A 13038-nucleotide genomic window follows, 5' to 3' on the forward strand; every position below is an offset into this window, starting at 1 on the left:
AGGCCGCGCTCCTGGTGCCGGCTTCCTCACTGTGATGTAGTCGGCGCAGGCACAGTGAGGAATCCGGAACCAGGAGCGCATCATTCACTCACTGCGCCGAATACAGAAGTGAACGGCGCAGGCGCGGGATTTCCTCAACCATGCATGGAACATGGACATCAATCAAGAGGAGCGGGGCGGGCAGAACGGAGGACATTAGAAGGATACATGGTTAGTTTTTCGAGCCTCTAGGTGCTGAATCTACGCCCACATAGCACCTAGAGGCTCATTAGCATATGGTAAAAGTGTGTATTTTAGTAGAACGGCTGCAGGGAGAAATGTAAAAAACATACTGTTATGTAGTGCGGACATTGGCGCATCGCTACTGTCAGTCAGCTACATAACAGTAATTCTGATGGTAGAAACCCTTTAAGGGCATACTCTGCCGACTTTTTTTTTCAGCAATAAAACATTGTGGTCAGATATTAAGTGTCAAGTCAATATGAAATGATGAATTAAGCATTTTATTTTAGGGTGTTTATTGTGTCTATGCTGTTAATATTGCATTTTTTCAGATATTTTCATGTAGACTTCTGTAAGTGAACAAAATGTATGTCAAAAATGTGTGACCAAAAACGCCACAGAAAAAAAATCATTGTGTGTGTATATGGTATTGATCCCCATCCCTCCTACCATGATAGCATGGGCGGACTGCAAGATAAAAGTGTCCCCATGTTGTAGGTAGGTCCAAACCAACAGAAGGGGGGGCAACACAAGTAGACTGGAACAATACAAGTCGGCAGGGCCTGAAATACTGTAGTGCAGCACAAAATACCACCGCCGGGAAATTTCCCTGTAGTGTCTATGGCCAGTCTGCCCCTGCCTGATAAGTAGTAGCCTCAGACAGAGAGATGGATTAGATAGATAGACTGTAGTGCAAAATCCGTAAAAGCCGCCCTCTTTTTCCACACACATACCCTCATTGGCAGGTATATGTATATGTCGAGTTAATGCCAAAACTTTGCTTTGGTACAGAGACAACAGAAACAAGGTACTTGTCACAATGAACGGCATTAGTAACGCCTGATAAGTCCTAAGTATAGCCACACAACTGAGGCATGTCAGACACACTAGTGACATGTCTCAGCGCTGCCTTCAGTGACCTTTTGCACAGAGTGGATCACAAATATGGTCATGAAGGGATATGTGCCATCATCTCTTTCTATATTAGCGGCACTGTAGAGCTGCACCTATTGGTTGAGAGTAAGAAGGTTCCCAATGTGCATTTGTTGCTATCAATCATGCTTGTCCTAAGCACTGGACGCTTTTTCTCAAGGCTTTTTCTTCTTCAGTTTACCGTTGTCTGCTGACGTCTTCTTGTCTCCTACCCAAGATCTTCCTTTTACTGGATTATTGAGTAATGAGAACTGTTTCTTAGGACTGAACTGATTTAACCTACTAGAAATTGTCTTCATCTGGCTGTCACCATTGCGTGCTGAAAAGAAGGACACTGCAACTCTGCTGGTAGCAGACTTTAGAAGTTGACTTCTGCTTTACACTGAGATGGCCTCACAGAAAGTGTGGCTGCTGTGCCTTCTAGTCACAGCTATTTGCTCCTTCCATGTGAATTTACTACCTGGAGTTCAAGGGCAGGCCCAAGGTGCAGCAAAAGATAATGATGCCGATGATGATAATGACAACGCTCATGTAGATAATGATGACGACGATGATGATGACGATGATGATGATGGAGACAATAAAGACGATGATGATGACGACGACGATAAAGATGATGATGATGATAAAGATGATGACGACGACGATAAAGATGATGATAAAGATGATGATGACGATGATGACGATGATGATGATGACGACGATGATGATGATGACGATGATGATGACGATGATGATGACGACGACAAAGATGATGATAAAGATGATGATGACGATAAAGATGATGATGACGACGATGACAAAGATGATGACGACGACGATGATGATGACGACGACGATGATGACGACGAAGACGACAAAGATGATGATGATAAAGATGATGATGATGACGATGATGAAGATGATGATGACGATGATGATGACGACGATGATGAAGATGATGATGACGACGACGATCAAATAGTTAAAAAGCATGAAGAGGATGATGACGACGATGATAATGACGACGATGATGATGACGATGATGATGATGACGACGATGATGATGACAAGCAAAAAAAAGAGAAGGCTGATGACGATGATGAAGATGATGATGAAGGTAACTAAGACTAACGTGTTTCATAGATTTTGAAAATAAATAGGGATCATCTCAAGTTTAATTATTCACTCTATTGGAAATGTATCATCAATATTTTTCTACATGAAAACATCTGTATGTAAAATGTCCATTGTCAGCTAGCAGCATTAGCTCACTGGCTTTACTTAACCTATGGCTGCCGGCATGAACAAGATTCAAAAAAAATAATTGAGCTTTGAGCTTATGCCGCTGTTTGCTATGTCTTCGTTGCTTTATTTATGGCAAAATCACTGGGACATTGGTATGGACTGGACCGAAGTTCTACTGGAGGACCAGCTCACTTTGGGACACTACAAATGGCGGCTTACAAATTACTAATGAGCTAATTGTTTATTCTAAGCCTTTATGGAACAAAGCAGTGAAAAGGATGTCAGATAAAGCATTACATCCACTGAAATAAAATTACTTTAAGTTCCCTCTCTCTCCTCCGACTCATAATGATGATGACAACATAGAAAAGGTTGTCTCGCTTTTAGGCCGGTGGTCTACAACCTGTGACTACTGGGCTATGCTGGATTTTGTAGTTTCGCAATAACTGGTATTGTGGAATATAGCATATTATACTGAGCACAGTTTTGCATAATGTGGCTATACCCAAATGTTCTGCTTGTATTATATATTTATGTTCATTTAAAGAGATATTCCAGCTAAAGACATGGGAATCAGACAGTGAGAAGGATGGGGGCTAGCAGCTGGAACAAAGGGCGTAACTATAAGGGTGCAGAGGTTTTAGTTATACCTAAACCCTGGACCCTAAGTGGCCCATTATGTGAAACCTCTACCATAAGTGGTGTTTAAGAGCTAGAGTGCCAAACAGATTTTACATTGAGACCCAAAAGCTTCAGGTTCCATCTCTGGCTGGACTCCATCAATCTGCACAAGTTTGAGAAGGGGATCCCAATTTCCATATGGTCACATGGCTGGACATGCGCAATCACTCCTCCATGAAATGAACAGAGACCTATGAGAACCCTCACCTCTCTGCTAAGGATGGGACCTTCTCCTTCTCAAGATCGGTGGAGTCAGTCCAACTACCTGAATGACATCAGTCTGACTTTCTGGTTGACATTTTATTAGCTGGAAAACCCCTTTAATGAGACATGAAACAATGACATAGCTTCTCTGTATCAGAGTGGCATTGTCAAGCACATCGTCATGCTATGTCCTTAAAAGGGTTCTCTGGGAAGGATTTAAAGAGGACCTGTCACCAAAAAATGCAAGGCAATCTGACAGCACCATGGTATAGAGCAGGAGGAGCTGAGTAGATTGATATATATTTTTGCGGGAAAAGATTCAGTAAAACCTGTAATTTATACATTTATATCTCTGCTTTTTCTACCTTCTGTCAGCAGAATCGGTACAGGGGGAGGTGTTTTCAGTGATGGACAGCTGTATAAGTGTGTCAGTCACTGATAACACCGCCTCCCTGTACCGATAGCTGTAAATGTAAAAGGCCTCATGCACACGACCGTTGTTTTGGTCCGCATCCGAGCTGCTGTTTTTGCGGCTCGGATGCGGACCCATTAACTTCAATGGGGGGCGCAAAAGATGCGGACAGCACTCCGTGTGCTGTCCGCATCCGTTGCTCCGTTCCGTAGCCCCGCAAAAAAAATATAACATATCCTATTCTTGTCCGTTTTGCAGACAAGAATAGGCATTTCTACAATGGGCCGCCTGTTCCGTTCCACAAATTGCGGAAGGAACACGAGCAGCTTCCGTTTTTTTGCGGATCCGCGGTTTGTGGACCGCAAAAAAACTGAACGCTCGTGTGTATGAGGCACTACTCATTCCCAGAGAGCCCTTTCAAAAGTGTGACAGCTAAGTCTTGGTATGGATTGATATATGTACAAATGACAGAGGTTCAGTGCACTGTTCTGTACCTTTAACTGAATGAGATCTCCTTTCCACTGTTCCTCTATACTTTAAGGATGCCGTCACATTCGGCAGATTTTGCTGCAGAAATTTCTGTGACTGAAAATCAGTTCCATTCATTTCAATGAGGCAGCAAGCACATGGATTTCTGCAAGCCCCATTTAGGCGAATGGTACTGATTTCCAGTTGCAAAAATAATTCAGCAACAAAATCTGCAGCGTGTGAAGACCCCCCAAGGGCTCCTCCCTATTGGGGAACAGCTGGGTCTCCCTGGTATACGTTATGCAAATCGTACCTTCATAAAATGAAAGGAGCAATTTAGCATCACCTTTCTCTTCTGTATACAGGTACAGACATGCTATAGACAAGTCATCACATAAACTGATAAGCGGCATCTAAAGTCACTCATCTCACTATTACCATAGAAATACCATATTTGTCTGATCAACCTGAATAAGAATCTCTTCTATGGTAAGGGAGGGATAAGCGGCATGCGATGCCTCTTATCTCCAAGGGGAACAATGGGATCTACAATTTCCAGTCCAACCTATCCAATCTCTGCATCCCTAATGGACACCATAGATGTGAGCTTTTCATTAGATCCCACTACTTCTACATAGAATCTCCAGCCTCCAGCCATGGCTTTGTAAATGGTAACCACCAGGAACCTTTTTTTAATCTTCTTATAAAGGTCATATTTGAATGTGAATTCAATCATGTATAATGGTATGAAATGGATATTGAGATTCCACTATAAATGTAAGAACATTAAATCTGCCCAGGATCAGAAAAACATGGCTTCTTTGTTCCAGAAACAGTAGCATATCTATCAGCGGTTTTTTTCCCCCCTGGTATTGCAGCTCATTTTCATTGCAGTGAATGAGTTGCAATACCATACACAACCTGTGCACGTGTGTGGCACTGTTTCTTGAAGAACGCAGTCGTGTTTTTCAAATCCTGCAGAACCTCTTTTTTTAAAGGGATGATGGGAAAACTCATGACAACTGGTGCAAAGGGAAAGTAGTTACCTACCTATAGCAGCTATGAGTAACAACTCCACTTCTCCATTGCACTTGCTTTTATAAATCAACCTCGACGACTTTAGTAAATGTTCCAAAAAAAAAAAGGACTATTACCTTACCTAAAAAATGTGGGATTCCCCCTTAGGCTACTTTCACACTGGCGTTTTGGTTTCCGTTTGTGAGATCCACTCACAATGCATCAGTTTGCCTCCGTTCAGTCTCCATGATGAAACGGATCAGTCCTGGCACACAATGCAAGTCAATGGGGACGGATCCTTTTTCACTGACACAATCTGGCACAATAGAAAACGGATCCGTCCTCCATTGACTTTCAATGGTGTTCAAGACGGATCCGTCTTGGCTATGTTAAAGATGGATCCGTTTATGACGGATGCAGGCGATTGTATTATCTGAACAGATCCGCACCAAACGCGAGTGTGAAAGTAGCCTTAATCTAAAAAGGGGTTACGATTTCCAGGAACAGCCTTACTCTTCTCCACGGGCCATGTCTGGTATTGAAGCTCTGCTCCATTCAAATGGGCTGCTTGTCCATCTCAATGTTTGGCTTTAAATTGTAAAACAAAGTCTTGTGGCTTTAGCAGGGAAGAGGTTAAAAGGGTTTTCCAAGACTGGATAGGTCATCAGCATCTGATTGTGGGGGGGTCTGACACCCGGGACCCCCGCCGATCAGCTGCTCCGTGTTTACCAAGCACAGCGCTGTACGTTGTATAGTGGCTGTGCTTGGTATTGCAGCTAAGCCCCATTCACTTGAATGGGGCTGAGCTGCTCCTAGGCCACACGACCAATTAACATGTCGTCAATGGCCTAGGAAAAGCAGAGAGAAGGCCGGGGAGCTCACAGAAGCGCCGCTGCCTTCTCAAACGGCTGACCGGTGGGGGTCTCGAGTGTCAGACCCCCACTGATCAATTACTGGTGACCTATCCAGAGGATAGGTCATCAGTTATAAACTCTCGGAAAACCCCCTTAACTTTGTAACCGAGAGCTGAAAAGGGCAGCTTGTAGATTGGCCCAGATTAACCATTTCAACCCTGCTCTCTAATTTCCAGCACCGTAACAAGAATGCAGTGTGCTCGATGACAGAGAAGAGGTTAATACTGGCGCAGCTTGTGTTTCGCGTGCTTATTATAAAGTGGGAATGTGGTCGCAGCCCCGAGCAGCTGCTCCAGCAGATCTCACTCACTACTTAATAAATGCTTTCACTAAACAACCTATGAAGCCTGGAGGACTGCTTTGTCTCTGTGACTGGTTTAATCTTCTCTTCCTATCGTCTGGGGTACTACAACTCTCAGTCTCTGTTATTTCCTGTGTAATCAATAGTAAATGATAACTTGATTGTTATAGCTGTCAAATATCTCTAATGGTATCATATCCCTCGAGCACAGTTTAGTCAGAAGAAATTAAAGAGATATCCCTGAAATTCTAAATCTACCATGTTAGGGTACTTTCACACTTGCGGCAGAGGATTCCGGCAGGCAGTTCCGGAATTTTGGACGGAGATAAAACTGCAGCATGCTGCGGTATTATCTCTGTCCGGAAAAGGCAAAAAGACTGAACTGAAGACATCCTGATGCATCCTGAACGGATTGCTCTCCATTCAGAATGCATTAGGATAAAACTGATCAGTTCTTTTCCGGTATTGAGCCCCTAGGATGGAACTCTATGCCGGAAAAGAATAACGATAGTGTGAAAGTAGCCTTAGCTGCTAAAGGTCTCATAAGAAAAAGTAATGCCTCCACCTTAAGGCTAGGGGAACATGGCGACACTGATAGCGTAACAGCTGTGGCGGCCCGGATCGCTGAGTTGCTGTGATCCCGTAGAAATGAATGGGATCCCGCAACAGTCGCAAGAAATGCAGCCGTGTTGGATTTCTTGCAAATGCAGATCCCATTAATTTCTATGTGATCACCGCAACTTAGCGATCCGGGCCGCCACAGCTGTTACGCAGCCAGTGTCGCTGTGTAGCCTAAGGCCTCGTTCACATTTCCGTTTTTCACTGACGTGTGCTGTCCGCATTTTCTGCAGACAGCACACATACCTATTGATTTGAATGTGTCTGTTCACATTTCAGTATTTTTTTACTGACCATGGGTCAGCAAAAAAATCACGGGGAGATTCACTACTTCAATCCATGATGCGGACCAAGCACGCCTATTCAAATCACTGACACACATCCGTGTTGTGTCCGTTTTTCACTAAAGACTAATAGGAGATTCTTTGGAAATTAATTTTTAGCTAAGCAACGTCAGTGAATTACGGATGACACTCGGATGGTAAAAACGGACCAACCACGGATCCTTTACGTACATCTTCACGTACACTTTTTTTGACACGAAAATGTGAACAAGGCCTAAAAGGTGTTGTCCTATTAAGGCTACATGCACACAACTGACATTTTTAACAGACTTTTATTTCACTGATGCCTTTCTGAGAAACGGACGTTAAAAATGGACCCATTCAATTGTATGGGGGCAGTCTGTCAGTGAAAAACGGACATAATAGAAAATGTTCTAATTTTTTTACGTCCATTTTTCACAAAAAAAATTGCCTTGTGAATAACTCCCTAGACTACCATTGGTCTTAAAACAGACATGTGATGGCCGTTAAAAAAATGTACATCACATGTAGCCCTAGACAACCTATCCTTTAGGCTCCATTCACACGACCGTATGTGTTTTACGGTCCGCAAATTGCGGGTCCGCAACACACCAGCTCGGCAGCCCCATTGAAATGCCTATTCTTGTCCGCAAGCTGGGGACAAGAATAGGACATGCTCTATCTTTTTGCGGAGCTGCGGACCCAAAATCGGGGACGCGCACCGCAAATGCGGATGCAGACAGCACACTGTGTGCTGTCCGCATCCATTCCGTCCCCATAGAGAATGAATGGGTCTGCACCCGTTCCGCAAAATTGCGGAACGATGCGGACCCATTTTACGGTCGTGTGAATGGAGCCTTATCCACAGGATGAGGAATAAGGGGGAAATTTATCAAACTGCTGTAAAGGAAAACTGGCTTAGTTGCCCAAAGCAACCAATCAGATTCCACCTTTCAGTTTCCAAAGGAGCTGTAAATAGTGATGGCCAGTTCGCAGTGTTTGCCGACGAACACATGCGATCTGCCATCTTTATTCCCAAGCCTGGCGATGTACAGGTAAGTTCTTACCTGTGCCTGCGCCGAGAGCCGCTCTGAAACACATGCGGTCACCGGGAGCAGGCAGTTTCGAGAACAGCCGCCGGGGGCCTTCACTGCGAACTTGCCATCACTGGCTGTAAAAAATGAAAGGTGGAATCTGATTAGTTGCTATGGGCAACTAAGCCAGTTCTACTTTACACCAGTATTAAATCTACTCCTAAGGCCTCTTTCACACGACCATATGGCTTTTGCAGTGTTTTGCGGTCTGTTTTTCACGGATCTGTTGTTCCATTTTTTGTTTCCGTTGTGTTTCCGTTTCGTTTTTCCGTATGGCATATACAGTATACAGTAATTACATAGAAAAAATTGGGCTGGGCATAACATTTTCAATAGATGGTTCCGCAAAAACTAAACGGATACGAAAACATACAGATGCATTTCCGTATGTGTTCCGTTTTTTTTGCGGACCCATTGACTTGAATGGAGCCACGGAACGTGATTTGCGGGCAATAATAGGACATGTTCTTTTTTTCAACGGAAAAAAGGAAATACGGAAACGGAATGCATACGGAGTACATTCATTTTTCTTTGCGGAACCATTGAAATGAATGGTTCCGTATACGGAACGCAAAAAAAACGGCCCGTAAACCGAAAAAAAAAAACGGTTGTGTGAAAGAGGCCTAAGTGTCTGTTTGGCGGGGTCTGATTGCTGGAGACCAGCCGATTATGTGAAGACGGGTCCTGCTCCACTCCATTCAGTTCTATGGGGCTGTCAGAGATAGTTCCATAGGTGCAGTCAGATCTGCTGACAGATGCCGTTTAGGGCTCATGCAAACGAACGTATGCTCAGTCCGCATCCGATCCACATTTTTTATGGATCAGATGTGGCCCTGCAAAAAAGATAGAACATGTCCTATTCCAAGTCTTGTCTCGTTTTATGGACAAGCATATGATATTTGTACAGGAGTTTGAAAAAAAAATTGTGGCATGCACCCAAATTGCGGACCACAAAACGGATACAGTCATGTGCTTAAAGGGCTTCTGTCTCCCCACTAAACAGTTTTGGTTTTTTTTGGTTACTTTTAATCCCTATACTGTGATTTATGCATACATACTGTAATTAATCATTTTGGTTCAGCAGATTCTGTTAAAAACTTACTTTTAAAATATGCAAATTACCTTGCAACCAGCAAGTAGGGCGGCTACTTGCTGGTAGCAGCCGCATCCTCCTATCCTAAAGACGCGCGCCCCCTCCTCATGTTGATTGACAGGGCCAGCGGACGGGATCTTTCTCTGCTGGCCCTGTTTGCATTCAAAATATGGCGCCTGCGCCGTACCTGTCTTCAGTCGGCGCAGGCGCACTGAGAGGCGGACGCTCGCTCAGCCGCTCCATCCTCAATGCGCCTGTGCCGATGACGTCACATCTACACCCAGCGCAGGCGCATTGAGGAAGAGCGCCGAGCGAGCGTCCCCCTTCTCAATGCGCCTGCGCCAGGTGTAGATGTGACGTCATCGGCGCAGGCGCATTGAGGATGGAGCGGCCGAGCGAGCGGCCGCCTCTCAGTGCGCCTGCGCCGACTGAAGACAGGTACGGCGCAGGCGCCATATTTTGAATGCAAACAGGGCCAGCAGAGAGAGATCGCGTCCGCTGGCCCTGTCAATCACAATGCAGAGGGGGCGTCTTTAGGATAGGAGGATGCGGCTGCTACCAGCAAGTAGACGCCCTACTTGCTGGTTGCAAGGTAATTTGCATATTTTAAAAGTACGTTTTTAACAGAATCTGCTGAACCAAAATGATTAATTACAGTATGTATGCATAAATCGCAGTATAGGGATTAAAAGTAACAAAAAAAACAAAAAACTGTTTAGTGGGGTGACAGAAGCCCTTTAAGCCTGTAACAAGAGCCAGCTGAGTTCCGTACGGGGGCGCTGAAGTCAACTTTTAGTGAGGGTGCGTCACAATTCTGCCGTGTGGTCACACCCTAATTGCAAGGGCCCTGCACAGAACTTTTTGACCACATAAGAGCTACTAACTACAGCGACTAATTACCCATTCTTCCCTCTCATCCTTATGTGATTGTGCTAGACAAAACTTCACATTTATTGAGGCATTGCCTAAAATAAAAAAAAATGGTTCAAACCCCGACCAATGGCTGCGGTCACTACTAAAGTACAGTATATACAGGGCAGTGTACAACGGCAACGCTATGGAGCCGATAATAAAGTACAGTATATACAGGGCAGTGTATAACGGCAACGCTATAGAGCCGATAATAAAGTACAGTATATACAGGGCAGTGTACAACGGCAACGCTATAGAGCCGATAATAAAGTACTGTATATACAGGGCAGTGTACAACGGCAACGCTATGGAGCCGATAATAAAGTACAGTATATACAGGGCAGTGTACAACGGCAACGCTATAGAGCCGATAATAAAGTACAGTATATACAGGGCAGTGTACAACGGCAACGCTATGGAGCCGATAATAAAGTACTGTATATACAGGGCAGTGTACAACGGCAACGCTATAGAGCCGATAATAAAGTACTGTATATACAGGGCAGTGTACAACGGCAACGCTATAGAGCCGATAATAAAGTACAGTATATACAGGGCAGTGTACAACGGCAACGCTATGGAGCCGATAATAAAGTACAGTATATACAGGGCAGTGTACAACGGCAACGCTATAGAGCCGATAATAAAGTACTGTATATACAGGGCAGTGTACAACGGCAACGCTATGGAGCCGATAATAAAGTACTGTATATACAGGGCAGTGTATAACGGCAACGCTATAGAGCCGATAATAAAGTACTGTATATACAGGGCAGTGTACAACGGCAACGCTATAGAGCCGATAATAAAGTACAGTATATACAGGGCAGTGTACAACGGCAACGCTATAGAGCCGATAATAAAGTACAGTATATACAGGGCAGTGTACAACGGCAACGCTATGGAGCCGATAATAAAGTACAGTATATACAGGGCAGTGTACAACGGCAACGCTATAGAGCCGATAATAAAGTACTGTATATACAGGGCAGTGTACAACGGCAACGCTATAGAGCCGATAATAAAGTACTGTATATACAGGGCAGTGTACAACGGCAACGCTATGGAGCCGATAATAAAGTACTGTATATACAGGGCAGTGTATAACGGCAACGCTATAGAGCCGATAATAAAGTACTGTATATACAGGGCAGTGTATAACGGCAACGCTATAGAGCCGATAATAAAGTACTGTATATACAGGGCAGTGTACAACGGCAACGCTATAGAGCTGATAATAAAGTACAGTATATACAGGGCAGTGTACAACGGCAACGCTATGGAGCCGATAATAAAGTACAGTATATACAGGGCAGTGTACAACGGCAACGCTATAGAGCCGATAATAAAGTACTGTATATACAGGGCAGTGTACAACGGCAACGCTATAGAGCCGATAATAAAGTACTGTATATACAGGGCAGTGTACAACGGCAACGCTATAGAGCCGATAAGCAGTAAGCACACACTACAGCAGCAAATGGTCGCTATTAAAATAGCATAACACTGCCCCCTGACATGTTTTACCAGTAATCTGGCTTCCTAAGGGGTATTGAGCAATGACAGTCACGTTCATCAGTCATGTGGCCTACGCGCAGTTGAGTCCCATTTAAAGGGCTTCTATCAGCAGATATGGATATGGGACCAACACAGATGTCTTCAGCTGCCAAGCGCACCTGTAACTGGTCAGCCAGTTTCATAGGTAGAAAACTGCTGACAGATGCCCTTTATGGCTCATTCAGATGACTGCATCTGTTTTGTGGTCCTCAAATTGCGGATCCACAAAACATAGATACCAGGCATGTGAGCTCTGCATTTTGCGGAACCGAACAGCCTGCCCTATTATAAAAATGCCTATGCTTGTCCGCAAAAACGGACAAGAATACGACATGTTCTATCTTCTTGAAATGAATGGGTCCTCCTCCGTTGCGGAACGGATGCGGAAACCAATATACGGTTGTCTGAATGAGCCCTTATGCGAATGGGGCTGAGCTGAGATGCCAAGCACAGCTGTTGTGAGAAGGTAAGCGGTGAGGAGGCAATAGCCTTCTAAAACCAGATACTGATGACCTATAGGATAAGTCATTACTAAAATAAAGTAGGAAAACCACTTTACGATATTGGGAGTCATTTATCAAAAAACTGCTTTTCACAGTGATTTTTCATAGCCCCTGCGCTGCTGGTGTGAGTGCCTAATTTATAACAAGGTGCAATCCTTGACAGATTTGGCACTGTTTGTGCAATGTTTTTAATCAGCATTTATTTTTTGGAAGTTTGGAAGAAAATCCTCTGTGGCCAGATGTTCCATGTTGAACAATAGAAAATGATAAAATTACTCACAATGCCCCAATCCTGACAAATTTCCTTTTATTTAGGCCTCCTGTACACAAACGTGTGTGCCCCGTGGTCGTGCTGTGGCCCGCAAAATGCGGGCCGCAATGCACGAACGCCGTCCGTGGGGCAGCCGCAGCGGATCGCGGACCCATTCACTTTAATGGGTCCGCGATACGGCCCCTTCCGCAAAAAGATAGGACATGTTCTATCTTTTTGCGGAACGGAAGTACGGGACGAAACCCCACTGAAGCACTCCGTAGTGCTTCTGTAGGGTTCCTTACCGTGCTTCCGTTCCGCATCTCC

General features: G+C 44.4%; 1 protein-coding gene across 2 annotated transcripts in view; it reads left to right on the forward strand.

Moving 5' to 3' along the window:
• Positions 1 to 1217: 1217 nt before the first annotated feature.
• The window catches only part of LOC121002125 (sarcoplasmic reticulum histidine-rich calcium-binding protein-like), a 54203-nt gene continuing 42382 nt past the window's right edge, over positions 1218 to 13038 (forward strand). The window contains exons 1-3 of one of the 2 annotated variants that reach the window (XM_040433459.1): positions 1218 to 1837; positions 1934 to 1989; positions 2092 to 2254. In XM_040433459.1, the coding sequence (XP_040289393.1) occupies positions 1543 to 1837; positions 1934 to 1989; positions 2092 to 2254 (514 nt within the window). In that variant the 5' untranslated portion in view covers positions 1218 to 1542. Of the gene's footprint in view, positions 1902 to 1933; positions 1990 to 2091; positions 2255 to 13038 lie in introns of both variants that reach the window. The other variant, XM_040433448.1, reaches the window with a different exon arrangement.

The sequence above is a fragment of the Bufo bufo genome, chromosome 1, assembly GCF_905171765.1.
Source record: "Bufo bufo chromosome 1, aBufBuf1.1, whole genome shotgun sequence".
Classification (NCBI taxonomy): Eukaryota; Metazoa; Chordata; class Amphibia; order Anura; family Bufonidae; genus Bufo; species Bufo bufo.